Genomic DNA, 24,139 nt, shown 5'->3' with positions numbered 1-24,139 from the left:
CGGTGAGTTGCAACGGAGCAGATGATGGAGCGGAGACAACAAGTGTATCGTGAAAACAATGGTGGGAGACGGTCCACACGGTGATCGGGGTCTTCGTTAAGGGTCGGCTTCGTACGCACGTGCTTGAAGATTAGCCGCCCAGACAATCTGGTCAGTGTACACAGGAAGTCAACGCCAACGACGACCGAGCGTTTTTATCGACACCCTCAAGCTGTGAGTTACCAGTTTCGCCGATTCTGCTGCAACGGTGCCACATCTATCGCTGGAAGTACTCTGCTTTCCTCGGGATTGCATTTCTTGGATGGATTCATCACAGTTTTGCCGGATGAGGGCTGATCATAACTCTGATTCCTGCAGAACTCGACTACCTCAAAATTATGGCTGATGCAGGACGTGGTCGTGGCGGATTTGGACGCGGACGTGGTGACAGAGGACGTGGCCGCAGAGGCCCACGAGGTGGACGCAAGGAGGAAGACAAGGAGTGGTATGTCCTCCTGACATACGCTTAAGTCTCGCAACCAAACACTCTACAGGGTTCCCGTTACCAAGCTCGGACGATTGGTGAAGGATGGCAAAATCAGATCCATGGAGGAAATCTACCTCTTCTCTCTCCCCGTCAAGGAATTCCAAATCATCGACCACTTCCTCCCCGGTCTCAAAGATGAAGTCATGAAGATCATGCCAGTGCAAAAGCAAACCCGTGCCGGTCAGCGCACACGTTTCAAGGCTTTCGTCGCCATCGGTGACTTCAACGGCCATGTCGGTCTTGGTGTCAAGTGCGCGAAGGAAGTCGCTACTGCTATCCGTGGCGCCATCATCCTCGCCAAGCTGTCCGTTATTCCCGTCCGAAGAGGTTACTGGGGTGCCGCTCTTGGTGAGCCACACACAGTGCCCTCGAAGGTCAGCGGAAAGGTCGGCTCCGTCATGTGTCGTTTGATCCCTGCTCCCCGTGGAACGGGTATCGTCGCCGCGCCAGCCTCGAAACGACTGCTCCAATTGGCCGGTGTCGAGGATTGTTATACGCAATCCAAGGGTTCAACAGCCACGATGGGTAACTTCTTGAAGGCCACTTTCGCTGCGGTCAGTTTATTCCGTATCCTGCTTATCATCATTGCCCGATATTGAACCGATTCCGCAGATCACCAAAACATACGCCTTCCTGACACCCGATCTCTGGCGCGAGATCCCGCTTTCCAAACTTCCTTACGACGAGTTCAGCGCACACCTACAACTCCAAGCGGCGAAGAAGGCATACTGATCGTTTACTTTCTCATCCATGTATTGATTCTTTACACTTTGACAAAATCATCGAGCCTGCTGTCTACTTGAGAGTGATTCATTGCATTGAAATACTCCACAATGAGCATCTGGCGGAGGACATGCAGAACGTGCACACCACCATGCAACCTGCCGCATCGGCTTCTGAGCACCGTCGCACCGCATGCTAACATCCCGCCTGTCCTTCGCAACTTGCAAAGTGCCTGTGATGTGCAGGGTCGCCTCGATCTAGGTTACAACTTTCACGGATGATCATGATCCACTCAAAAGTTTACAGCAAGTGCTGTGCAACGCTCCTTACTTCGCCTACTGCATTGTTGTTGGCCGTGGATTTACCTACTCGACGTGCTCCTTACATTGCTGTAATCCAGGTAGCCTTGAGGCGCCGGCGTAGCGTATGCGGCTGTCCGACTTTGGCGCAGTGATCAGAACCGCACAATTGGGGTACCTGTTCCTTGTCATTCTGTGTGCCTCGCGGGGACGGAAGTATCTGCAGCAGTACGCCATGTTATAGAAGAATCCGAATATCGTGCTTCACGTCAACGGACAGAATGGCCAGTATTCGGGCAGGCGCTCGCTTTGAGGCCATATATTAACTTCGATCGAATGCGGGACTCGTCCGCTCGAGCACCCCTCTTCGTCCCGCCCCCCATGGCCCATAATCTCCGCCCCATGCCCTCCGCTGGCCGCCTTGACGCCGCCCCGACGTCGCTGTCGAGGTACGTGATCACTGATGGCGGGCTATCATCTTGACACTAATATATGCGAAATAATCAGAACATCGTCGAGTCCTCCTTCGCGAGAAAGCCAGCATAGAACTCCACTAGCGAGGCGACGCGTTGTCCGCACGTATGACCCGAATGTCATGGCCGACGGGCCCTCTGGTGAGCACGCTGAGGGCAATGGACACAGACATGCCGCGTCGATATCATATTCTCCTTCGTCCTCGACGTCTACATATCCGCGACCCATGTACTCAGACAGCGCGCCAGAACTACGTCTGCCGCCCGTTGACCCACGGCGGTCGCGCCGCCTTTGCACCGATTTCGAGCTTGGGGATCACCGAATACAATTACTAGAACGGCTCGCGACTTCGTCTTCGCATACAACTCTTTCAACAAGCTCGCCAAATACAATGATATCTCCATTACTACCTTCGTCGCCTAGCTACGATAGCATAACAAGCCTAGAGTCCCAGTCGGACTTGTTGCCGCCTTTCAACGATAGCTGTTCGTCGTTGTATGACGATATAGAATCTGCCTTTCCGCAACCACCGCCAATGCCAAGTCCTCTCATTCGACGGATGTACAGCACGCCGGCGTTCGAGCCGAAGGATAGTGCGGAGGAGCTTATTGAACTACTCAGCGAATCCTCGCTCACATCTATGAAGTCTCGGACCCTTCCATGCGTCAAACCGTTGGTAATAGTGAAAGGGCGCGGCTCAATGTCAAGTAGCTCGACCTCAGCATCGTCCGAATTTACAGCAAGCACTAGCAGGACATCGCAAGACAGCAATAAACCATCCGATCCATTTGCAGATGCAGACCATAGAAGGTCTAGTACTGTACGGCCGCAACGGAGGCCTTCCGTCGGAGAACGGACATCTACTAGTGCTACTCTCCGGCCCTTCCTTCCTACCCAGAAGCCCAGCAACACGCAAGTAGAAAGCAAGATTACAAACCACAAGTCCGTGCATAAACACGCACTATCTTTCTCTGCCGCTACCGAGCCTGTGTCTCTTTTCCAACGTGCAAAGCTTGGGACAAGAAAGAGCTTCGCCCACTTTCGACGCCCACCTGCAAGTAGTCTTTCAGAACCTTTGATACCTCCCAGCCGTAGTGCGACACCTTCTGCCGTACCATCCCAAGCACCAGTGCCTCATACCTCCAGAATGCCGCATATAATTAGGAAAGTCGCTAGTATGCGCGCCCCAGGCAGAAGCACCAGCACGGCAGAGCCTTCCAACGCATCCCACCAACCCCTGGACGCACTTTGCCGCCTGGAAGACAGCCTCGCCAAGCTCAAGACGCACGAGCGAGATTCAGTTCGTGCGCAAAGGCTCGACTCCAGTCAGTCACATCAGACGAGCTTCGTCAACTTCAACAACCGGTCATCGACCAACACCACAACACCTAGGAAACATCGAGTTGCTCTGTCCGAAAGCAGTCCGCGTCCTGCGCCGCCCCCACTTGCTCGTCGACCGACCGAATTCCTCACCCCTGGAAGGGGCTTAGGGGCTGACTACCGTAGCCAGAGCACCATTCCCTTCCCGGAAGATTCGAACAACGGTCTCAAGTCATTTATGGACATCACGCCTGAACGGGACGGTAAGAAGGCCCCTAAGGACAAGATGAAACGCCTATTCGCGAATGCGAGCCAATTTGTGGGATGGGGCAGAAGTTCCAAGTAACGAAGTCGAATTCTCAGCGACACCCTTTCGTTTGGTGTCTCAGAGGCAGCGTGGGTGGGGATGGACCAGAGATTGTATTGTAAATAAATGTACTTTCAACTTGCTGCATGATGTACGCTACCCATGGTCTTTGTATTAGCCGTAAGCCTGTAACATAATGTAATTGTATCCTGTGTAGCTATCGTGTACACTGAAGCCGAGTCATTGTTGCCGTTGCATTGTCCGGCCTTATCAATACGTTCCGCCTGACCTCGAGCGGGAGCCACAGCGGCAGCAGATGATGTCGGTGATGACATTGAATATAGTCGTTATAACCTGGATTTGAAGGGCATTCTCAGCATTCTGCGTAGCAAGCGAGGGGCTAAGAGACGTACGGATGTGACGCCGCTTACTATAGCCATGAACACGCTGGCTATGGCTGATATTACGGAGTTGATTGCTCTTCCAATTGCGGAGAAGACGGAGCCCTAGACACAGATTCTCAATACCAAAGTATGCGCTGAAAGAGAACGGGAACGCACCATGGTGAAGAAGAGCGGGGGAGGTGATTGTGGCTATCAGCGAAAGGCTCACCCTTATATACTGAGAGCAGCGAGAAAAGTCGTGCATCATCAACGATGTCATTATGGTGGGGCTACAATAGATACAGCAGGTGGGATTACAATGCGAAGGGCTGAGCTGAGCTTCGTGGAAGCCATGCTCTAATAGACTTATAGAGGGGTGACGACTAGAGGACATTGGCTTCCTTCTTTGTATCTGCCAGAGACGTAAGGCCGTGTGAGGACACTAGAAGAGAAGCAGACTGCTGTTAGCGAAACTTCAGATTGAGAATAGTTCGTACACATTGGCTTTGATTATTTTGTCGTCAGTGACTTGAAACTTGAAGTTCGTTAATAAGATGTATAGGAACGACTTGATTTCTATCATTGAAAACCGGAGACCGATGCACGACTAGACGATGAAAGGCTTTAGTTAGGAGCGCAGGACATGGAAGTAGATGGTAACTTACACGAGGTCCGGCAGAAAACGTCAGCGTGTTGCTGAACAGTCCAGGAAGTTCTTTCACGGACTCGGGCAGGCTATCCCACCGATCCGGGCTCGAGGAAGGTCAGCACTACATCGCAAAAGGCAAGCCCTACAACTCACTTGAACTCCCATGCATCCGCTCCCCAAAACTCTTTATCCAGATTAAATGCTTCCACGGGCACATGCACGAAGCTTCCTTTGGGTATCCGAATACTGCGTTTGCCGTTGTCGGCGCCGTCTTTTCTGCGCACTGGGAATGACGTAGGGATCTCGTCGTCTTGCGTGGCGACTCTGATAGACGAATGGACGGGGGGTATGAGACGAAGAACCTCTCGGACAACGCTGTCGAGGTAAGGCAGATCTGAGACAGTGCTGTATAGGGACTGGATCTCTTCCGTAGTCAGATCACCAGAAGGAGAAGCGACGGTCTGAAGCTCGGCGCGTAGCTTATCTTGTACATGAGGATTTTGAGCAAGCAACAGGAGCATCCACGTTAAGGACAGAGACGAGGTGTCTGATCCTGCAAACATGAAGGTGTTGATGTTGTGCAAGATATCCTCGTCCGAGATTCGCTGTTCGGCGGGCAAATCAACGGCAGCATTCGACTTCACTACAGCCAAGTTGTCAACGGATGGAAATGTAGGGGTAAAGGTTAGAACCAACGCAGTAAGCTCAGAAGGTCCTTGCCACTATTTTCCCCTTCGTCGATTTTGCGCTTCCCCTCCTGCACCAGGCGCCCTGCAACACGATGGATGACCGCCTGACATCTTTGAACCAGACGTGTCGTATGGTCAGGCTAGAATGCATAAGCGTGGGTTGAATTTACATGGTATGAATCATGACTTACGAATAGGCGATTCAGGAAGGGAGTGTATACAAGCATGATGGTCCTCCATATCCCTCCCTGCGATATAGCAACCTCAAACATATCCTTGTACGCGGCGAACAACTCATTCGTTTCATCTTGAATCGCATTGAAGTCGTAGTCGAAGCCTTCGCCGTATGTCAATTGTCACCCAGATCGCATCCTACACACTACGCACCCGCAAGCCCAATAACATCGAATGTCGCCCTGCTAACCCAGTGACACACATCCAGCACCTTTCCCTTGCCCCCCTTCTGCTGGTTTTGAGTAATCATATCCATCCACCGATTCCGAAGCTGCATGCCTTTATTAAAGACAAGGGGTACTAGTGCGCGCATGTTCTGTATGGAGAACGCGGGAGTAGCTACGCGTCGTTGTCGTTTGTGCACCTGACCCTCCGCGGCGAGCATTCCGCAGCCTATAAGGCTGGTGATCAGCTTTCGCGACTGCCATGGCTTCTCGTATATGAGTGAGTTCTTTAAGACGTGTGAGATCGAAAGAGGGTCTAGTGTGAGGAGCCGGTCATCCCACTGGCTTGCTGTCAGTGCGTATACGCGGTGTATTGGTTATACGGAACTCACGGGGCCGACGCCACGAATGTGGACCGCCCTCCCATAACGCTGAACAAAGATCTCGTGAACTTTGGGCGACACCGAAGGACTGTTCCATTATGAGAATTCACAGCAATACGAGTACAAAGATAAACGCACTCTAGAACCGACGACAAATGGTTTCCGAACCATTTCCGTACTGGAGGACCGGCTATTTGGCGGAGGGGATTCCAATGAGGCGCATATACCGCATAGTAAACGATATACGCAACACCAGGCAGCAACAGGCCAACAAGGAGCGTGAAGACAAGGCCTATGGAAATTTCCATGGTGGTGGTTGCCGTTGCGTTCAACGAGCGGTCTCGTTTATTCTTAAGGCATGGCCGGAGAACAATAAAGCAGATCCAGACCTGAACTAGGACGCCCTCAGGTCAGTCTCCTATTCTCATGACCTTGAGACAGTCTAAAACACATCGCGTGCCTCCTATACTTCTTTGTAAATTGAAATTTAATCCTACAAATCCAGAAAATTTATCGGTGACCGTGTTACGTTGATGAAACGTCAACGGAACCCCATGGCACGAAAGGCGGACCCCCCAGCTGGGGTACTTGATGGTATTTCAAAGCGAGGCAGTGACGGAGGCCGTTCCGAGATCAACTTTGCTTAGACTGCTGTACTCGTCTAGGTCTGATTGAAGCATTGCTATTGACATCAAATAAGGAAAGAAAAATAGTAGGTACAGTATTGTATTCTACTCATGATACATTGGAATGCTGATTGCGTTGTAATAATTGGATGGTGTCTACTGATTGTATCCTGATGATTATGGATCTAACGGACAAAACGTAGGAGATGCAACGAACTAACGAAAATGCTGGATAGATAGATAGTGATGCGAATAGATAGCAGAATGAAAGTGTATGGAGCTTCTAATGTCCATGCTCTGGTGTAGACCTGAGATGCGGTGAATACGGTGTTTGGGGAGACGAAGACACTTGGGATATTGTGAATGCTGAGCCACTTGATTGTGATGTGGACATGGGTGGTGACATCGGGGGCGACATCGGTGGTGTGCTCGGCGTTACCGACCAGCGTCGAGGTAACACTGATCCCAACGTTGATGATCCCACAGAACTATGTTCTATGCGCGGTGATGATTGCGCATCGGACGCTGTGAGCATCGTCGACGACGATGGATACGGTTGTATGACCCGTGGATCGAGTGGAATGTTCTGCTCTGGTGTAGGATTGATGGGCCTTCCTGCCAGCGAAAACGAGGAAGGAGATCGGACGACAGTCACTGAGTCCCTGTTTTTGCCTTTCTCAAGGACAGACGAATTTTCCGATGATGCCAAGGTGGGCGATGCTGGCACGGACTGGGGTTTCTTCCATAACCGTTGGACGCCCGTGTTCAGTAAGATACTGACAAACATCACCAATACGGCGACCGACCACATCACGGCGATGATAACGGCGATGACGGTTCGCGGTATGGGGGCTACAGCAAGCCCCTCGATGAAAGCAATGAACAAGCCAGCCGAGACGAGCCTTGTGATCGCCAAGTACGTTGAAAGCACATCACCTCCTCTCGTTTGATGTGGTCGTAGAACCAGCGTTGCAATTACCAAAAATGCCTCAATGATAACCCAAAGAATGACTTGGGTTTGACCATGCCCCTCCACTGCGGCTATGACGACGGCCTTGAGGAAGAAGATAGCCAAGGCAACCAAGTAGAATGGATATTGCGAGGTCCGATACTGGGCGAAGAGCGCTCCGTATGAAATCAGGTACTCTCTGTGGGAGAACAGAGAGGCGGAGTCCTTCTGAAATGCATATCGGATGATGACGAAAGATACGAAGGCTATGGCGCCAACAACGCCAAGGAATGAAATAACGGCGAGGAGGACTGCGAGCCAGGAGTCCTTCAGCGTCCATTGGTAGAGAGCGAAGATGACTATGGGCGCGAAAATAATAGCGGTCTAATTTTTGGGCCGTGGTTATTATGGATCAATGATGATGTGTAAAAATGACTTACGACTCTGAGGAACCAAGCCTTGACAAACCACGGAAACGCTGTGGAGGCCCGTACCAAGTTTGTACTTTTCCAGTTACGCCGCTGGGAGATGATCAACAATACGCGTCCCACGGTAAATATAGCAACTGTGATAGCAAGCACCATCAACGAAACGAGGAAGATGGTGGTGAATGCGTTCGCCGTTGGTTTATGCACAGAGCTGACATAGATGGGTACGCCAGCCTGGAGTACGTTTGAGGACGCCGAGGTGACGGTCTGTACATCTGTGGATGATGACAGTTGCTTGAAACTGGACGGGTCCGCCGTGGATGCCGGGGCGGTAAAGAAGGCTGCAAGCGAGCTGAAATCTGCCACGGAGAAGTCGTTATTCGATGGGGATGAGCTTGAGGGAATGACTAAGGCGGATTTGCCGGGGAAATTGTAAGGGCTCAATTTGCGGTTGACGAAGCCGACCGCAGTATCAGAACTACGGTCGTCTAGATGTCCACCAGTCAGGTGTCGCATGTTTGTGACGGACTGTTGGATGGTGGATGACGAGGAAGAGAAAAGGCCCATGGCCCACGCGAAGTTGAGCCCAAAACTTCTGTAGACGGATGGATAGTTGATACTGAGGAAGTTGGAAGAAACGATTGTCTGATAGAGATAGAATAGCTCGACAAAACGGAAAGGAGCGAGTGAGCCGGGGTAGATTGATTGCCAGAACGCGGAAAGGAAGGCAAAGAGTGCGATGCCCCCGGTGGCCCATTCAACAGCAGGTTGATGGGTTGACCAACCATTAGAGAGTGTCGACTGAACGCATGCTTTCACTTGGCCTGTGCCAACCTGCGTCAAAGTGAGTTGAGCAAACGCCTCGATGTCAGGCATCTTGTAGGCGATGCCGGGAATTGAAACGCTGAGACTCGATGGCAGCGGGATGGAGTCGGCACCGGTGAAATTGTACATTGGCAAGGGGCACAGTGCACCGTGTAAAATGTTGCATAGGTCGAGAGTCACGTTCACGGGTCCCATTCCGTACACATTGAGGTAAAGATTGGCCGTGACATTGACATTCGGTTCCTAGCGGGTGGAGTCAGTGGATCGATCCCAAAGGCGCGACGGAAATACGTACCACGCTGGCTGCGGAGATATTGAACGACACTGAATGGTTACTTGGGAAGTAGGCCACGAAGAATTGTTGGATAAGAAGTGTTTCTGGAGGTTCGCAGTATGTAACCGAAGAAGTAACTATGATCAAGAAGCAGTGAGTCAAATTCCCGGGCATCGTCAAGAAGCGCACTCACATAATTGTTGTTCGCGACACGAAGACAGCAGAGCCCAGCTCAGTAGTAGGAGGGAGATTGAGGGGAGAGAAGGGAACATGGTGGGGAGTTGGCGGAATCAAAAGGAGGAGGAGGGGATCTAAATAAGATAACAAGAGTCAGCGGCATGTTTTGTGCGTGTTGCGCCGAGGCCATTGTTCTGGCGACCTTACGGGTGGGATATTGTTCTCGAATCTCCTTGTGCCGGGGATGCTGTGCAGACTGAGAGAAACGCTGCGGGGGTGAGGTGATGGTGGTTCAGAAGCAAGAGGCGAAAGTCATTTGCCCCTCTTTGCTGAGGCTGACATTCATCATGCCTATGTCTGCTCCAATAATTTCTGACCCGCGTCTTCGCCCAAGTCGGGAATCGGCAACTCCCGAAACTCCGCCCACAAGCGCCCCGTTTCTCGCCATTGCACTTTGCGACGAACTCCGTATTATCATCCATCCTCCATGCTGCTCTCTACCACCCGCCGCGCTGTCTCAGCCGCCCCAGGCGTCGGCCGTCGCGGTGCGCATGCCATTGCCCTGAAGTACTCCAAGGCCGTCTACTCCGCCGCCCTCGCAAAGTCACCGCAGACGCTCACCAAAGTTCATTCCGAGCTCGCGGCCGTTGCGTCCACCATAAAGTCGAACCCGGACGTCGCCTCCTTCATTTCCAACCCCACCCTCTCTTCGCAAGATCGTGCCGCAGGTCTCAGCACCTTCTTCACAAACGTCAGCAAGAAGGAACCCGTGTCGGACATAACGAAAAATCTCTTGACTCTCTTGTCGGAGAACGGTCGTTTGACCGAGACGGCTGGTGTTATCGAGGGATTCAACGAGCTTGTTGCTCAGTACAAGGGAGAGCTGACCGTCACCGTCACCTCCGCGACTCCTTTGCCCAAGGATATTCTCACCCGGCTGGAGACTACCCTCAAGGGTTCGCAGGCTGGTCAGCAAGCCAAGGTTCTCAAAATCACCAACAAGGTTTGCAACTCATTGCTTCTCCCCATAATTTGTTCTTATCCGTTTCTAGGTGAATCCTTCGGTTTTGGGCGGCATCGTTGTGGATTTCGGCGACAAGACGATCGACCTGAGTGTCCAATCACGCGTCACCAAGCTCAACAACGTTATTCAGGGTATGTTTCATGCTTGCCAATAGGTACACACACTCACCTTGTCCTTCAGAATCGGTGTAAACCGTTATAGTGTCTTGTTTGCGTTTGAGTCCGTAGAGCAGGGTAGAACCAACAATTCCATCGGTGTCTGCTTTACGCGAAATTTGTGTGCCCTTGAGTTCTGAGCTAACTTTACTTGGGTGTATACATTCACTACATTGAAACGTAGGATGCGATCAAGATGCGCGTTCATCTTCATGACGGTTTGCACAACCTACCTATGTTATCTTTCGGTCGATAGTCTTCATTCCAAGTCTGGTGTGTTCCTCCATTCGCCGGCGTAGACCTTGCTTGTTCAATATTACAGTAGCTATGTTTCTGCAGCTGGGAGTCAGTGGCGTCGCCCATCCATCCCAGCTCCATGGGGTAATTCAGCAAATCAGCAACGTTACGGCAGCAGCGTTTCTTTTCGTCTTAGCTTGGTGCCAGCATACTTACTATCAGCCACACCGATGAATTGCTCTCTGGCGCCGTAGCGCTTCACGCCATCGACCCGCGAGTCCTTAAGGTCATCATGCCTCTGGTGCAAACCGTTCTTTTTTTGCCTGAGTACATAGCTCGGCTCCCTTGACGCTTCTACCCTTGAACCTACAAGTCTTCAGATTGGCCAAGGTGATGATTACGGCAAACGAGCACCCTCAGTGTGGCCCTCGCTACACAATCCGCTAATACATTCTAACGGCCCGTCCGAAATTCGGAATCGTGGGGGTTTGCAATAGGGCGACCGTGTAAACAAAACTGAATCCATATAAAAGTTCTAGCTTTTTTCTAACCGCTGCTTATTTCTCCTTGACTGCAACGGAGCTGACGATAGGCAAGATGGCTTCGACACTAATGAAGATTCCGTTCATTTGGGCTGCTATGTTCGCTCTTCACGTTGCAGCTACGCCTCCCAACCCTCCGGCTTCCAAGGAAGAGCGTACGCTTTCGACAAAGCATGAAAGCTTCATGAACAAACACTTCGGGCGCGCTGTTGTCGAAGTACGCGATTTCTCTGCCTCGGTAGTACATACATTGACTTATTATCGCCATTTCAAGATTTTATGTCTCATCGGAGCCACCGCAGAGACGATATGTATTCTAGCCACCCAGGCGCCCTTGTCCTCTACGACGCAAGCCCTCCTCACCTTATGCTCCCCCAGCGGCCCCGCCTCCGCTTACCGCATCGCCCTCTCCCCGGCCTTCTTCTGGGGCATCCTCATATGCGTCTTTGGCGGCTTCATCCGCTACAAGTCATACACCGCCCTCGGCCCCATGTTTACCTTCGAAGTAGCCATTCGCGACAACCACAAACTCATCACCCACGGACCCTACGCGTACATTCGACACCCCAGCTACATTGGTGTCCCCTTGACGGTCCTGGGTATCGCAATATACCACGCGTCGCCGGGCTCGTGGTTCAGAGAGTGCGACGTGCTACGCACGAGGGGAGGCATGGCAGCCGTGGCCGTATTTGGGGTGTTGATGTCGCTTATTATCAGCGGGTTGATGAAGAGGGTCGAGAAGGAAGACGAGATGTTGAGGCAGAAGTTCGGCAAACAGTGGGACGAGTGGGCGGAACGAGTTCCGTACAGGTTGATTCCTATGGTTTACTGAAGCGTCAAGTAAGTGACCGGTATTTCGCTTGTAGTATTCATGTTCATCATTTGGAACCCATACAGACAGTCTCGGGCATTCGTAGTTACGTTGTGTCTATGTGTATGTGTACCCCTTCATAGTAATGAATTCGGATTCATTGGATCCCTGTAGTCGCCGATCAAGGTCGAGTGGAATGTAGGTGGACAAACAAGCTGTGTTTATCTGATAACCGGCTACATACATGGTACGCTTACGTCCATTTACGCATCCGCATCCAGCGCAACGACGAACCTGCTCACCAAACTATACCCCCCAGCAGTCATAGTCGCCTCGACAATCTGCTGGTCGTTCAGAAACTCCTTTAGCCCGTTGAGCACTTCGTCGGGTACTCGAACACTCTTAGTTGTCCAATCAGCGAACAGCATAGCTGCAGATAACTGTGGTCCTAGCGTGCTCTCCGAATGTTTTGTTTGGAAGAAAGGGGGCGTGAAACGAATCGCGCGAAGTTGCTCTATAGTAAGCCCAGGCTCATGCTGAAGCCTGTACATGAAAGTGGAAGTATATCAGCACTTGTCGACCCGATCTACGGAGGCACTCTCCATTGATAGGCGACCGAATTAAGCATGGCAACGCGGAGAATCTGGAGCACGATAGGATCAACACCGATTCGAGCGAGTGGACATCCTCACGAAGTGTTCCCGCATCTTTCCAGGTAAGCTGTTGCCCTCGCGTATAGCGCCAAATAATTCGTTGAGACCAGCACCAAGTTTCGGGGCATACAGCCTGTACTTTACCTCTCCTTCCGGTCGCTGTCAAATGCCAAGAGTTCGTCGCTTACAGAAGACCGTCCACGTCTAGCAGGGTGCCGTGCCTCTCCCGGATTGCGTCGGCAAGCTGACCGGACCATCCGTTAGCACCAACTTCATCCAGAGATCGATACACTGCGTGGACTTACTGCATCAGATCCTGGTATTGGAAATATACGGGATCCTTGCAGGTAGATGAGCGTCTCGTGCTCCGAGCTTGCTGCTCAGAAAAAGATGGGCGACTGAAACAGCGATGGTGACGGCGTGCAAGGCGACGACAGCTTTGAAGAGGAACATCCTCATGGGTAACGAAGGTAAATGTTGGTGGAGGGTTGGTGGAGGTCAACACATGAGTGCGTTGCGGCCTTTGACGCTCCGGAAGCAAGAACCTTGCGCTAAGCATAGGTATGACCTTGTATATGTATGTGTACCCCTTCAGAGGAATAGATTCTGATTGAACAGCTCATTGTACTTTCCTACTCAAGATGAGTAGAATATGAGAAGAGTAAGTAAATAAAATCGATGTTCCTCTCTGTCCATAGTCATCTACACAAAGGGCACAGGGGCACCCATCTTCGCGTCCGCATCCAGCGCAACGACGAATCTACTAACTAAATTATAGCTCCCAGCAGTCATCGTCGCCTCCACGATCTGCTGGTCGTTCAAAAACTGCTTCAACCCCTTGAACACCCTATCAGGTACTTGAACGCTTTTGGTGATCCAATCCGCATACGACATGGCTGCTGATAGCTGTGGCCCCAATATACTCTCCGTGTGCTTTGTTTGAACGAAAGGAGGCGTGAATCGGATTACCCGGAGTTGCTCAGTAGTCAGCCCCTCCTCCCGCCCAACTGATTCATGCTGAAGCCTACGTATATCAGAGCCGTGCTAGACCTTGAGTCGACATGTGCTCTCACCATTGATATGCAGCCGAATTGAGCACAGCAGTACGTAGGATCTGGAAGTGACAGGATAACATCAGGCAAATTGAGGAATGTTCAATTTGGTGGTCATCCTCACGAAGAGCTCCCGCATCGTTCCAGGCAGACTATTTCCATCACGAATAGCCCCAAATAAATCGTTCCACCCAGAGGCAAGTTTTGGGGCATTGAGCCTACATTTACCAATCGTTGAAGCTGCTGCCAAAGGGCAAGAAAACGAAGCTTACAGAAGGCCATCCAAATCTAGCAGCGTTCCATGCCTTTCACGGATTGCATCGGCGAGCTACTCGGGCAACTTATTACCATCCACTGTACTCAAAGCCAACTATTTAGACTCACGGGATCGGTTCCTGGCGCTGGAAAGATGTACGGTATCCTTGCAGGTAGATCATCGTCTCGTTTTTCAAGCTTGAAGTTGTTGCTTGGGAAAAGAGGAGCAGCTGATGCAGTGACAACAACGGCAGATAAGACCACTACAGCCTTGAAAAAGCGCATCGTCGTGCGAAACGAAGACAAAGGTTGATGTATGATGGACGGTGGCCTTATATACCCCTTCTCGGGGAAGCATGTGCACGAAAACCGGGCGTCGGGTCAAACAAATGCATCCACGAGACAGGTTCTCATGATCAGTAGAGACGCACTGTGGCTATAACAAAAGCCTGTAGTATAGCCGATGCCAGCTGGAGATGGTTGCTGGGTAGCATAATCCAAATAAGGCAATTTACATACTGTTTATGGAAGGTACTCCTATTTGTTTACGCAGGAGAACTCAGATTGCAAGGGGATCCACAACAAGAGAACATATTGCCGCAAATGAAATTGATAGTGGTTTACATATGTGGGATGTGCTATAGATGTCTTTAGGCTACAGTATATTTTCAGGGAAAACAATGCCCGAGAAATTGTCGGGGAGAGGTGAATAGACATGCAGGGAATTTACTTCCCAGTAAGCCTCCCGGAATGCGTCGGGGGTATTATCGACGTCTTGTCAGAAAATGTCAGAGAAGCATTGGTGGTACTCGATTCTTGCTTACATTTGTCACAGCCACCAAGAATCCCGGTTGAGTTGAATTCACTTCCGGCCCAATCCCCCTGCATAAGAAATTCAAATCAACATAAAAAATCGGGAGACATGATGTACTCACACAAAGCGTCGTGTCAAAAATCATTTTATGTGCGTTAAAATGGGTGTCGTAGTCGCAAGTGTCTTTTGGAAATGTGGCGCTAGGCATGCCGAATGAAGAGGGATCAAGCAGGGCATCTGCGTCTCGGATGTTCCTAGGTACATCGTCCTCAAGCCTTGACCAGAACCATACTTTTACTCCATCTTCGCGGGACCGTTCCATCGCAAACCACCCACCGCCGGCAGAGTTAAACCCAGCGCCGTAGGAATTAGCTTTGGCGAAACGAGTACCACAACCTTGATTCCAGTTCACTGCGGCATCACAATTTGTTGAGACTGTGAATCTGGGCGTGGTGCGGTTCAATTAGGCAGCTTCTATGGGAGATGAATCGTCGCTCACCCAGACTGAGGTCGCTGTTCAGCCATGGAGCAACTGGATGTCGTATGGAGAGATGCCAAATTCTGAGTATCGTAGTTTACGCCTTCTATGATATCTATCTGGTGCGTGTAAGATATTACCGCAACGGAATTAGCGGAAGGCATGTAGCATACCTCTGCGCCATTTGGCCAGGGACCCTCCCCGCTGAGCGTCCAAAAAGCGGGCCATGTCGCGGCACCAAAAGGCATGTGGGACAGGTCTATCAGGATTATCGCATCATCGTATGCATCATTGGATATTATCCTAATGCTATCCCGACCCCGCGCGTCGTTTGACACAACGGTTGTCGAGTCAACGCGCATGACAAATTTATTAGGAGATGCTGGCAGTGAATTAGTTCCAGTGTAATACTCGGTGCGAGGAAGTACGTACCGGCGGTGAGATTTTTCACCAAGGCGGTTTGCAAGTCGACGAAGTTCACCCGGCCATGAGTTGGATCGTCAGCTGTTTGCCAAGTAAAGTCTTGGAAGAAGTCGGGACCCATGTACGTCTTCTTATTAATGAAAAGAGCAGCGCGAACAAAGGGCGTGGCGAGGGCGAGGAGCACAGAGAGCCCCATGATAGCGTACATGGCGTGGTGTGATTGATGTAGATGAGATGGTATATATTGAGCTTTCGGTTTATCTTATCAGCGTGGCTGGGCATGATATCTCCGACCACCTGACCGCGAAGTCCCAGCGCCTCGCTTCGGGCTATGTACCTCCAGCTTGACATCAGCCAAGACAATATCAACATACAGCGAGCCGCTTCACTCGTGGCCGCCAACGCCAACGCCATCGGTATCGGATACAGCGTACATGTTTGGATGCTGGCGTACCGCTATGGCCCGTTGAACTTGTACTGACCTCTGAAACGTGACGTGACTTGCCGGGTCGACGTCTGCAAGAAATGAAGTCAGCCTCTCTTCTTTTCCTACCACCATCACATCGCGAGCCCGCTGGTTGAGCCCGATGTTTTTTGCTATTTTTGCTGTCGTTTTCTTGTCCGTTCTTGAAGGCGTTTTGACAGCGCCTTCACATCTGAAGGCTGCCGGGCAGCAGTACAGTGCCGGACACAAAATCAAACTTTCACGTCGCTCATTACATCAAGGACCACCTAACATGCAACACAATAATCCCCAACTATTCCAATCTGATGTGGCAGTGAGTGTATATATGCGTCTGATTTTCTTGTCAAGGACTCTCATACCTCCGTTAGATGGTGGAACTGGCAAGTGTTGAGGCCAAGTACCAAGCGGCCAAATTACTTCTTGATGCCGGTAAAGACAGGAGCTTGCCCTCTGGCTGCACAGGAATCACCCCCCTACAAGACAAAAATATACCCTCTCCGTCGAATCCTTCCCTGACAACACCCTCACAAATCACCGAGTCTATCGAAGACATATTTGAGCCCGTACTTGGGGGGTCCAAAACGACCACGGAGCCATTGAAAGACTTCGCGCCATACGGTCTCGACCTGTTATATTATGGTGAAATGTCATTTGGAACGCCGGCGCAAGAATTGACGGTAGACATCGATACGGGTTCCGCGGATCTCTGGGTACCGGTGAATTGTCCGCGCTGTGCAAACACACAGTTCGAGCCTGAGCGTAGTTCCACGTACAAGAATGAAAACAAAAAGTTCCAAATAAACTATGTAAGTGCCGCTCCTTTCATGATTCTGGCCACTATACTGATAGACAATAGGGATCTGGCGATGCGTCCGGCACCCTCGCGAGCGACACGGTCAGCGTTGGCAGCGTCACCGTGTCCAAACAGGCGTTTGGTGCTGTGAACAGATTGTCGAAAGAATGGAATATGTATCCCAATGACGGTCTCATCGGTCTTGCATTCAGTTCCATAGCTTCAAGTCAACAACCGACCTTCTTCGAGAATTTGATCATGCAGAAGGCAGTCGCTGCTCCATTATTCTCAGTTCACCTAGGGAGGCGAAATCCCTCAGGTTCCGAGGTCAGCTAGACTCCCACTCTCTCTCAATATCAACTCACTATCCTTCACTTATAGGTTTGCTTCGGTTGCGTAGATCAATCGAAAACTACAGGTTCGATTACATGGATACCCGTCACTTCAAGGGTACGTTCGCGCTATATGCTATGAAGAGGCTCCATCTGATTACTGTCTAGACATACTGGACTGTGGCAATGTCTGGATTCGCGGTTGGTGAGAAAACGACAGAGGTAGAAGATGTGGTTGCGGTGAGCTCGTCCAATTGGATATTCCATCGTTTCCTACTGATTTCGCGTTTCTCTTGAGGCCATCGACACTGGCACAACTCTTATATACCTTCCAAACGAAGTCGCTATGGATCTTTACGACCAGGCAGGCCAACCCGACCAATTTCGTCAGGTGTAAGACGCTGACCATCGATGCTTTAGATCCCTGGTTCGCAGTCCCTAGAAGATCGTTATGGACCCGGTGGGTGATCCTCATTCATGATCAAACTGGAATACTTATCGAGTGGGGGATAGCATTCTATAGCTACCCTTGCGACTCGAATGTCGACGTTGGTGTAGTATTCAGCGGCAAAGTGTTCTACATTAACAGTGCAGACTTCAATCTTGGCCGAGTGGAGGAAAATTCAACGTATGTAACTTCTTTAGTACATGGCAAGAGCATTGATAATTGACGGATCCGACGTATCCAGGGAATGCGTCGGTGGGATCCTGCGAATGACCGGTGGGTTTCCGAACAATCTCGCAATTATTGGTTTGTGTTCCTTCAAAGTTTCAATCGAATTTTGCTGAACCATGCTCTTCCTAGGGGACGAATTCTTGAAGTCATGTAAGGCAGTCTCTTATCCAACCGACCTGGACTCTGATATATCGTTTTATAGGGTATTCAGTCTACGATTATTCGGGAACAGCACGAGTGGGTTTCGCACCCAGCGTAAATAATAAGAGTAGATAGTCAAACGTAAATGTTCTTATACCTAGTCGCTCTTATTCCAGTTTGCGTTGCTTGGGGGTGGCTCCTAGTGTTTTGCCGCCGGATCCTAACACCTTACGCCTCTGTTTGATCATATATGTGTACATCACATACAAGCCTGAGGAGGACGTCAGTGACACACTAGTCCGAATAACCATGGAACGTACCCGGCCACCAGATGCAAAACAATATACCACGAACGTAGTCGGTAAGGTTCCACATCCCTTGCATCCAGGATTGAAGACTTGGGATGGGGGATGACTTGGGAAGTGTAGAGTAGATGATAAAGGCTTCAGACGAGGCGCCGAGGGGGTACAGGAGGTAGAAGGTCGTGTATCGAAGATACAGGAGGGAGTATGGTTCGAGACCAAGGAGGCTGCAAGCGTAGAAGGGATACCGTATTGTTTCAGTTGCGGACCACGCGAAAACCATCGAGGTGTACAGAGGATTTGAGCGTGACTACGCAGATCCCTGTGAGCCATAAACATTTCTCAGAGCAACGAAAACGGGCTCACAGCTTCGAAAGGCTCCACAATTCCCCAAACGAGGAAGAGCCGACTGGCTACCTGCATCGCCGTAGTTTGCAGCGGGCTCCTCACCCATCCCAGCAGCACATGCACCACTTCGAGAAGAGCGAAGCTCTGCACGAACGCGGTTAGGGAACCAACGCGCGCGTAGGTCGTGGTAGAGCGCCGGTAGAGGGGGACCAACGCGGGGTGGAGCTGGGCTTCGAGGCTCGCGTTGGTGATGTATTTCGAGTATTTTGTGGGTGTGAAGGAGGATACGAAACGATGTAGAACGGACGTCGCGGTCTCGGGCTTGCTTCCTGGGATAGAGGAGGATGCACCGTCGAGATCGAATACGTGGATTATGGTGAAGACGAGGACGGTCGCCCACCCAAGGGTAGAGAGTACATTGTACGCGACTAAATAATACTTTACGAGTGGGGGAACTAGGTGTCTAGGTTAGCGTATGCTTTCACCTTCTTTGGCAAAGTCTCACCACTTCGAGGCTTCTCCGGTTTTCGTTTTGAAGCTGCATGGCCAGTCATGATGGACAGAGACCTTTGTCAAGAATCAAGACGCACAAATCGCGACCGTTCAGGCACAGTCACGTGACATCTCCTGAGTCCCTTATAAGTCCCCTAAGCTGTCGTATGGTAGGTACGAGCGGGTGGTATACGCGTGTATGATCTCTCATAGTAACCACGATGTCCGGTATTCAAAGTATATCGCATGATATGCCCAGGAAGTCACCGTTGCCTGCGAAACAGACCTCATGCACGCGAAAATACGATGTTGAAAAAGGCTGAATCATGCACCATGAGATGCTAGACTTACGCGCCTGAGGTTGTCGCACTAGGCGTCAACCTTTCTGTATCTCAAGGATCTTGCAAAAAACATGCGCAGACCTGCACGCCTCTGGGGTTTTGGATGACAAATACAACGGTTACATAAAGCTTGACACAGTTTATTGTGGCCTTGAAAACTCTTCATGTGCAACCACGACGTGCTCGTAAAATTAGTTCTCTTCAAAGCAAGTATCGACCAATCTACCGAGCGGGCGAGGATACAGGATGAAGGCATAACATCAACGAAAAGAAAGCACGCGAACGGCTAAGGAATACTGGATACAGAGGCAAAAATGCAAAGACACAGGCATGCGGCACGATAGGTTATAACAATATCGACTTGTCCGTTTAATATTTATATTCTAATGCGATTAACCTTGTTCGGTAGTGCCATCTGCGTTAGGTTGGGATTCGGACCCGTCTTTCATCTGTGATGCATTCGCGTTCGACGCATCAGTCTTCGAAGAGTCTTCGGCCATGGTGGGTCCGTTGCTGGGAAGACCTGGGTTCCCTGATGGGTTCATCGGCAGCGAGGAAGGATTGATACCCGGTGGTAAAATCTGCGCCTGGCTCAACGCGGCACGAAGAGCTGCATTCTCGACTCTAAGTTGGTCCACCAACGCGCGACATTCCTCCCATCGTCTGTTGGCTTCATCGGCCGAAGCAAGGGCTGCATCAAGCAGCTGCGATCTGCTCTCAAGGGCCTTCACATGTCTGCTATCGACGTCAGGACGCAGAAGATAGAGTCAAGCAAGGGATACGCAACTGGTCGCGACGTTCCCTGAATGCGCGCTGGGCCTTTCTATTCTGCTCTGCACGTTTACTATTGCTCAACGGGCGTCCTCCGTTAGCCGAGGGTGGGGGCGATTGGGAGCCGTGTTGTTGCTGTTGTTGCTGCTGCTGATCAGGTTGCTGAGGCGGGATCCCTTGCGGTGGCATGCCGCCTGGCGTGTAGTCGGTGGGTGCATATTGCGCAAAATGCAGCGCTTGCAGGTGCGGTGGGTGCATCATGACATGGGGAGGGGGAAGGACATGCATAACTGAGGGTTGTTGCTGTAGTTGTGGTGGCGGTTGCTGTTGATGTTGTTGTTGCTGCTGCTGTGGCGGTGGAGGCGGCGGCGGCGGGTTCTGAGCCCCCGCATTGGCGTCCGGCGGCGATTTACGTTTCCTGGACGGTCGAGTTGTTGGGTTTATTGGAGCGGGATCATCGCGCAAGCGCATGGTCGGTTGTTGCTGGGGCGGGGGCGCATCCTGCTGCTGCGTCGGGGAGGCGGGATTGTTATTTTGGGATTGCTGCTGCTGCATTTGCTGTTGCTGGGATGCATCTGTCGGTTGGGCGTTCTGCTGCTGGAACGAGAGCATCGACCTTGGGATGATTTTGTCAGTGTATTAGTCAGAGGCTGAGTAAGAAACAGGAATTGGTCACCGACCCCTCTTTATAAGCCGGTCGCTTCCGGTCCGTCCCCCAGTTTGTTCCTGTTATATCCAGACGCCCAACCGGCAATTATGAGAGTCCAATTATCCATCTCCTGCGCCGCGCACGCTCGCGAGACCGTGCGGGGTTTGCGATCCTTCGCGATCCCATGTGTTGACTGCGATCTCGATTGTCTATTTCATTCACGGCCATGAACGCGGTAAGCGGAGCCTATACGTTCAAGCGCCTATCCAGGTTCCCAGGGACAAGAATATCTCTTCGAGCATTGAGCGTTTGAATACGGCAAGTTGAGATGTAGAGTACTTGAGACGCTCTGAAAACATACCATCGGAATCTCCCTTGCGAATTGCCCGTAAATCAGTCCAAACAAGCCTTTTGAGCGTCAGAAATAGGATAAACGTGTTCTTTGGGCTTCTCATCCACCTTGCTCGGATCATCGGGACTCCTCGACTACGTACCACGTTGTCTAGAATCTAGTGCACGATCTTGGTGCATTCTTGGGTCGTCTCGGGTGTACCGATTACTATAGGAAAGTAATCTTATCTTATCATTTGACCCTACGGCGATGTCTGGGAACCCCGAGCGGAAGTATTTTGGGCAATCCATCAGCGGCGTGTGAATAATCTGGACATAGGGACAGAGGTCGTGTCGACGAGGAGAACGAACCCTGCAGCACTTCTTCCACTGGTGCTCACCATCGAACCCGTCTCTCTCGCTTGCTTCCTTGCTCCTTTTCTCCCTGTACCTTGTATATATCGAGCAGATGGCCACTCACCGTGAGGACAGTCACGTGTCTCCGTCAAGGCAGTCCTTTCGGAGGAGGCTCTTTCCTGGAACCCGTATGGCCAGAAACTCGTCGACGAAGGCGAAGCTGGTGGGATTGGACGAAAAGCAGACACGCGACGAGTCGATTGCTCCTCCTATCGACGACAGTGAGTACTACTTCCCCCTTTAGAACCATTTCTAACCGGCGCTACTATCCGTAGATCAGGCCAACGGTGCGAACGGGGGGCAGGCCCCATCTTCCGTGCCATCGCAGTTATCTGATGATTCAGCATCAGCACCGAAAGTAATGACCCATTTCTTGCCTTTACCTGCAGACCCGCTGGTCGACGCAATGCCAAAGGATAAGGAAGAACAAGGCTCTTTGAATAATACCCTCATAGGGACACGACGACGTGTTCCCTTTTACCGGCGCCAGGCCAATAAATCATCTGCGTCGGAAGGGGCTCTTTCGTCTTCTACTGGTCACTCGGTAGCGAAATCTGTCTCTCGCCGCGCTCGTAAGCCGTCGCTCCTGACGCGAGTAATGCACCGCGTCGTTCCCTGTGTCAGCGATCCTTTTACACCAGACGCATCACCCACAACTGTCGATGCTGCCTCCGTTGCCTCCGAACCGCGTTCGTCTGTTGCACACGTTGATGCGCTCCCTAGCAAAGATCCTGAAGCAGACGCCACACCGCCACAACCTTCTGCGGACGTTCCCGCCGCATTGGTGGCACCCATCGCACCCACAGAGGATTCTCCCCTACCACTTGAAACGGAAATCATAGTACCCCCTCCACCCAGCTCCCACTTGTCGCCTCAGGATGAGACAGATGGCGTGACTTCAGGAGCAGTGCAACCTCCAGGTTCGACAGGCGATCAGTTAGGCAAAGTGCCCTCGCACCCACCAACCGAGGACTCAGACGAAACGAGCTTTACGACGGACGAAGGAGAGGAAGATCGACATACCATGGATGAACAGGCCGAAGAGGAAATGCTCATTAGAAACGGGGGATCTGGTATTCCTATCGGCTCAGTGAGGCGTTAATTAACATAATTGTTACGCTCGCTAACGATCGGGGATAGGACGGTATCCCGCAGCCACTATTGCCACCGATAGCACCTCAGCATGCTGGGAGGAAATGTCTCGTCCTTGACTTGGACGAGACGTTAGTCCATAGTAGCTTCAGGGTATGCTGCTAGAATACAGCTCGTTGAATGGGGGATACTAACTGCACTCTCAGGCGGTCCAGCAGGCTGACTTTATCGTTCCCGTGGAAATCGAGTATCACTGGCATCACTTTCACGTTCTCAAGCGTCCAGGCGTAGATGAGTTCTTGTTGAAGATGGGAGAAATTTACGAGGTTGTGGTATTCACCGCCAGTTTGAGCAAGGTACGCCCGGAACAGAATCCATCTCATCATCAATTTTAACTTACACCTGTACCTCAGTACGCCGATCCAGTGCTTGATAAACTTGATATTCATCAAGTAGTTGCGCACCGGCTGTTCCGAGAGAGCTGTTTCAGTCACAGAGGGAATTACGTGAAGGTACAACAAATTGCGGTTGCTCAGAGCAATACTAACCTCGCAACGACTCCTTAGGATCTGTCACAGTTGGGCAGGCCTATAGCCGACACGATTATTCTCGACAACTCCCCTGCTTCATATATCTTCCATCCCAAAAATGCCGTCCCCGTTTCCTCGTGGTTCAATGACCCTCACGATGCTGAACTCACCGACCTCATTCCTTTCCTCGCTGACCTGACTTCTGTCCCGGACGTTCGCGGTATTCTGGACAGTGCAGTATGATCGATACCCGACGATGACCACTGGACTTACCTAGGATGTATCCATGTTATCTGGACTTTGCTTTTGATTCAAGCGAATCTAGTGTATCGCCAACTCCCCTATACATAGGTGGCTCTTATACCCGCTTGGCTGCCTCTGTTGTAACCATATCCCCGGAATTTGCTATCACATATAGGTTGTATTCGAGTGCTGATCTGTTTTCTTCGCTTTCCATTGCGGTCTTGTTTGGGTATACATACATTCATACACACGCAGCGCTATCACACTCCTTGACTTCTCTCTGCATCTTCTCGTTATTTATTCCTTCTGGGCCTGGTCGTTGAATTTCTCTGGTAGTACTTC

General features: G+C 51.1%; 11 protein-coding genes across 11 annotated transcripts; 6 read left to right on the top strand and 5 right to left on the bottom strand.

The window, feature by feature from the left end:
• Positions 1–377: 377 nt before the first annotated feature.
• On the top strand, positions 378–1,258 carry RPS2 (40S ribosomal protein; the record flags this gene model as incomplete). Its single annotated transcript, XM_036777086.1, has 3 exons — positions 378–484; positions 534–1,080; positions 1,139–1,258. 3 exons carry the CDS (start codon positions 378–380, stop codon positions 1,256–1,258), a joined length of 774 nt encoding a protein of 257 aa, XP_036630706.1.
• Positions 1,259–1,929: 671 nt separating this feature from the next.
• Positions 1,930–3,688, top strand: PC9H_007554 (uncharacterized protein; the record flags this gene model as incomplete). Its single annotated transcript, XM_036777085.1, has 2 exons — positions 1,930–1,997; positions 2,056–3,688. 2 exons carry the CDS (start codon positions 1,930–1,932, stop codon positions 3,686–3,688), a joined length of 1,701 nt encoding a protein of 566 aa, XP_036630705.1.
• An 819-nt stretch (positions 3,689–4,507) lies between these two features.
• PC9H_007553 (uncharacterized protein) lies at positions 4,508–9,525 on the bottom strand (the record flags this gene model as incomplete). Its single annotated transcript, XM_036777084.1, has 13 exons — positions 4,508–4,639; positions 4,698–4,767; positions 4,835–5,324; positions 5,378–5,510; positions 5,562–5,707; positions 5,758–6,109; positions 6,161–6,239; positions 6,290–6,545; positions 6,995–7,236; positions 7,509–8,110; positions 8,167–9,222; positions 9,275–9,390; positions 9,447–9,525. 13 exons carry the CDS (start codon positions 9,523–9,525, stop codon positions 4,508–4,510), a joined length of 3,753 nt encoding a protein of 1,250 aa, XP_036630704.1.
• A 392-nt stretch (positions 9,526–9,917) lies between these two features.
• ATP5 (ATP synthase F0 subcomplex subunit OSCP atp5) lies at positions 9,918–10,645 on the top strand (the record flags this gene model as incomplete). The annotated part of the gene is made up of 3 exons (XM_036777083.1): positions 9,918–10,433; positions 10,483–10,585; positions 10,635–10,645. The coding sequence occupies 3 exons, from the start codon at positions 9,918–9,920 to the stop codon at positions 10,643–10,645; spliced, it is 630 nt and encodes a 209-aa protein (XP_036630703.1).
• Positions 10,646–11,443: 798 nt separating this feature from the next.
• PC9H_007551 (uncharacterized protein) lies at positions 11,444–12,220 on the top strand (the record flags this gene model as incomplete). The annotated part of the gene is made up of 2 exons (XM_036777082.1): positions 11,444–11,605; positions 11,663–12,220. The coding sequence occupies 2 exons, from the start codon at positions 11,444–11,446 to the stop codon at positions 12,218–12,220; spliced, it is 720 nt and encodes a 239-aa protein (XP_036630702.1).
• A 1,334-nt stretch (positions 12,221–13,554) lies between these two features.
• On the bottom strand, positions 13,555–14,444 carry PC9H_007550 (uncharacterized protein; the record flags this gene model as incomplete). The annotated part of the gene is made up of 5 exons (XM_036777081.1): positions 13,555–13,876; positions 13,926–13,966; positions 14,029–14,122; positions 14,177–14,232; positions 14,289–14,444. 5 exons carry the CDS (start codon positions 14,442–14,444, stop codon positions 13,555–13,557), a joined length of 669 nt encoding a protein of 222 aa, XP_036630701.1.
• Positions 14,445–14,814: 370 nt separating this feature from the next.
• On the bottom strand, positions 14,815–16,082 carry PC9H_007549 (uncharacterized protein; the record flags this gene model as incomplete). The annotated part of the gene is made up of 6 exons (XM_036777080.1): positions 14,815–14,933; positions 14,984–15,041; positions 15,095–15,416; positions 15,473–15,570; positions 15,625–15,833; positions 15,884–16,082. 6 exons carry the CDS (start codon positions 16,080–16,082, stop codon positions 14,815–14,817), a joined length of 1,005 nt encoding a protein of 334 aa, XP_036630700.1.
• A 379-nt stretch (positions 16,083–16,461) lies between these two features.
• PC9H_007548 (uncharacterized protein) lies at positions 16,462–18,417 on the top strand (the record flags this gene model as incomplete). The annotated part of the gene is made up of 11 exons (XM_036777079.1): positions 16,462–16,653; positions 16,709–17,146; positions 17,197–17,460; positions 17,515–17,583; positions 17,634–17,705; positions 17,764–17,829; positions 17,886–17,925; positions 17,979–18,093; positions 18,155–18,216; positions 18,271–18,291; positions 18,344–18,417. 11 exons carry the CDS (start codon positions 16,462–16,464, stop codon positions 18,415–18,417), a joined length of 1,413 nt encoding a protein of 470 aa, XP_036630699.1.
• A 32-nt stretch (positions 18,418–18,449) lies between these two features.
• On the bottom strand, positions 18,450–19,486 carry PC9H_007547 (uncharacterized protein; the record flags this gene model as incomplete). Its single annotated transcript, XM_036777078.1, has 4 exons — positions 18,450–18,553; positions 18,603–18,894; positions 18,951–19,387; positions 19,438–19,486. The coding sequence occupies 4 exons, from the start codon at positions 19,484–19,486 to the stop codon at positions 18,450–18,452; spliced, it is 882 nt and encodes a 293-aa protein (XP_036630698.1).
• Positions 19,487–20,157: 671 nt separating this feature from the next.
• Positions 20,158–21,007, bottom strand: PC9H_007546 (uncharacterized protein; the record flags this gene model as incomplete). The annotated part of the gene is made up of 2 exons (XM_036777077.1): positions 20,158–20,500; positions 20,553–21,007. 2 exons carry the CDS (start codon positions 21,005–21,007, stop codon positions 20,158–20,160), a joined length of 798 nt encoding a protein of 265 aa, XP_036630697.1.
• Positions 21,008–21,984: 977 nt separating this feature from the next.
• On the top strand, positions 21,985–23,797 carry PC9H_007545 (uncharacterized protein; the record flags this gene model as incomplete). Its single annotated transcript, XM_036777076.1, has 6 exons — positions 21,985–22,153; positions 22,208–23,022; positions 23,073–23,177; positions 23,231–23,380; positions 23,438–23,536; positions 23,591–23,797. The coding sequence occupies 6 exons, from the start codon at positions 21,985–21,987 to the stop codon at positions 23,795–23,797; spliced, it is 1,545 nt and encodes a 514-aa protein (XP_036630696.1).
• Positions 23,798–24,139: the final 342 nt, after the last annotated feature.

This window comes from Pleurotus ostreatus, assembly GCF_014466165.1.
Source record: "Pleurotus ostreatus strain PC9 chromosome Unknown scaffold_5, whole genome shotgun sequence".
Classification (NCBI taxonomy): domain Eukaryota; kingdom Fungi; phylum Basidiomycota; class Agaricomycetes; order Agaricales; family Pleurotaceae; genus Pleurotus; species Pleurotus ostreatus.
This window is presented reverse-complemented; position numbering and strand designations above follow the sequence as displayed.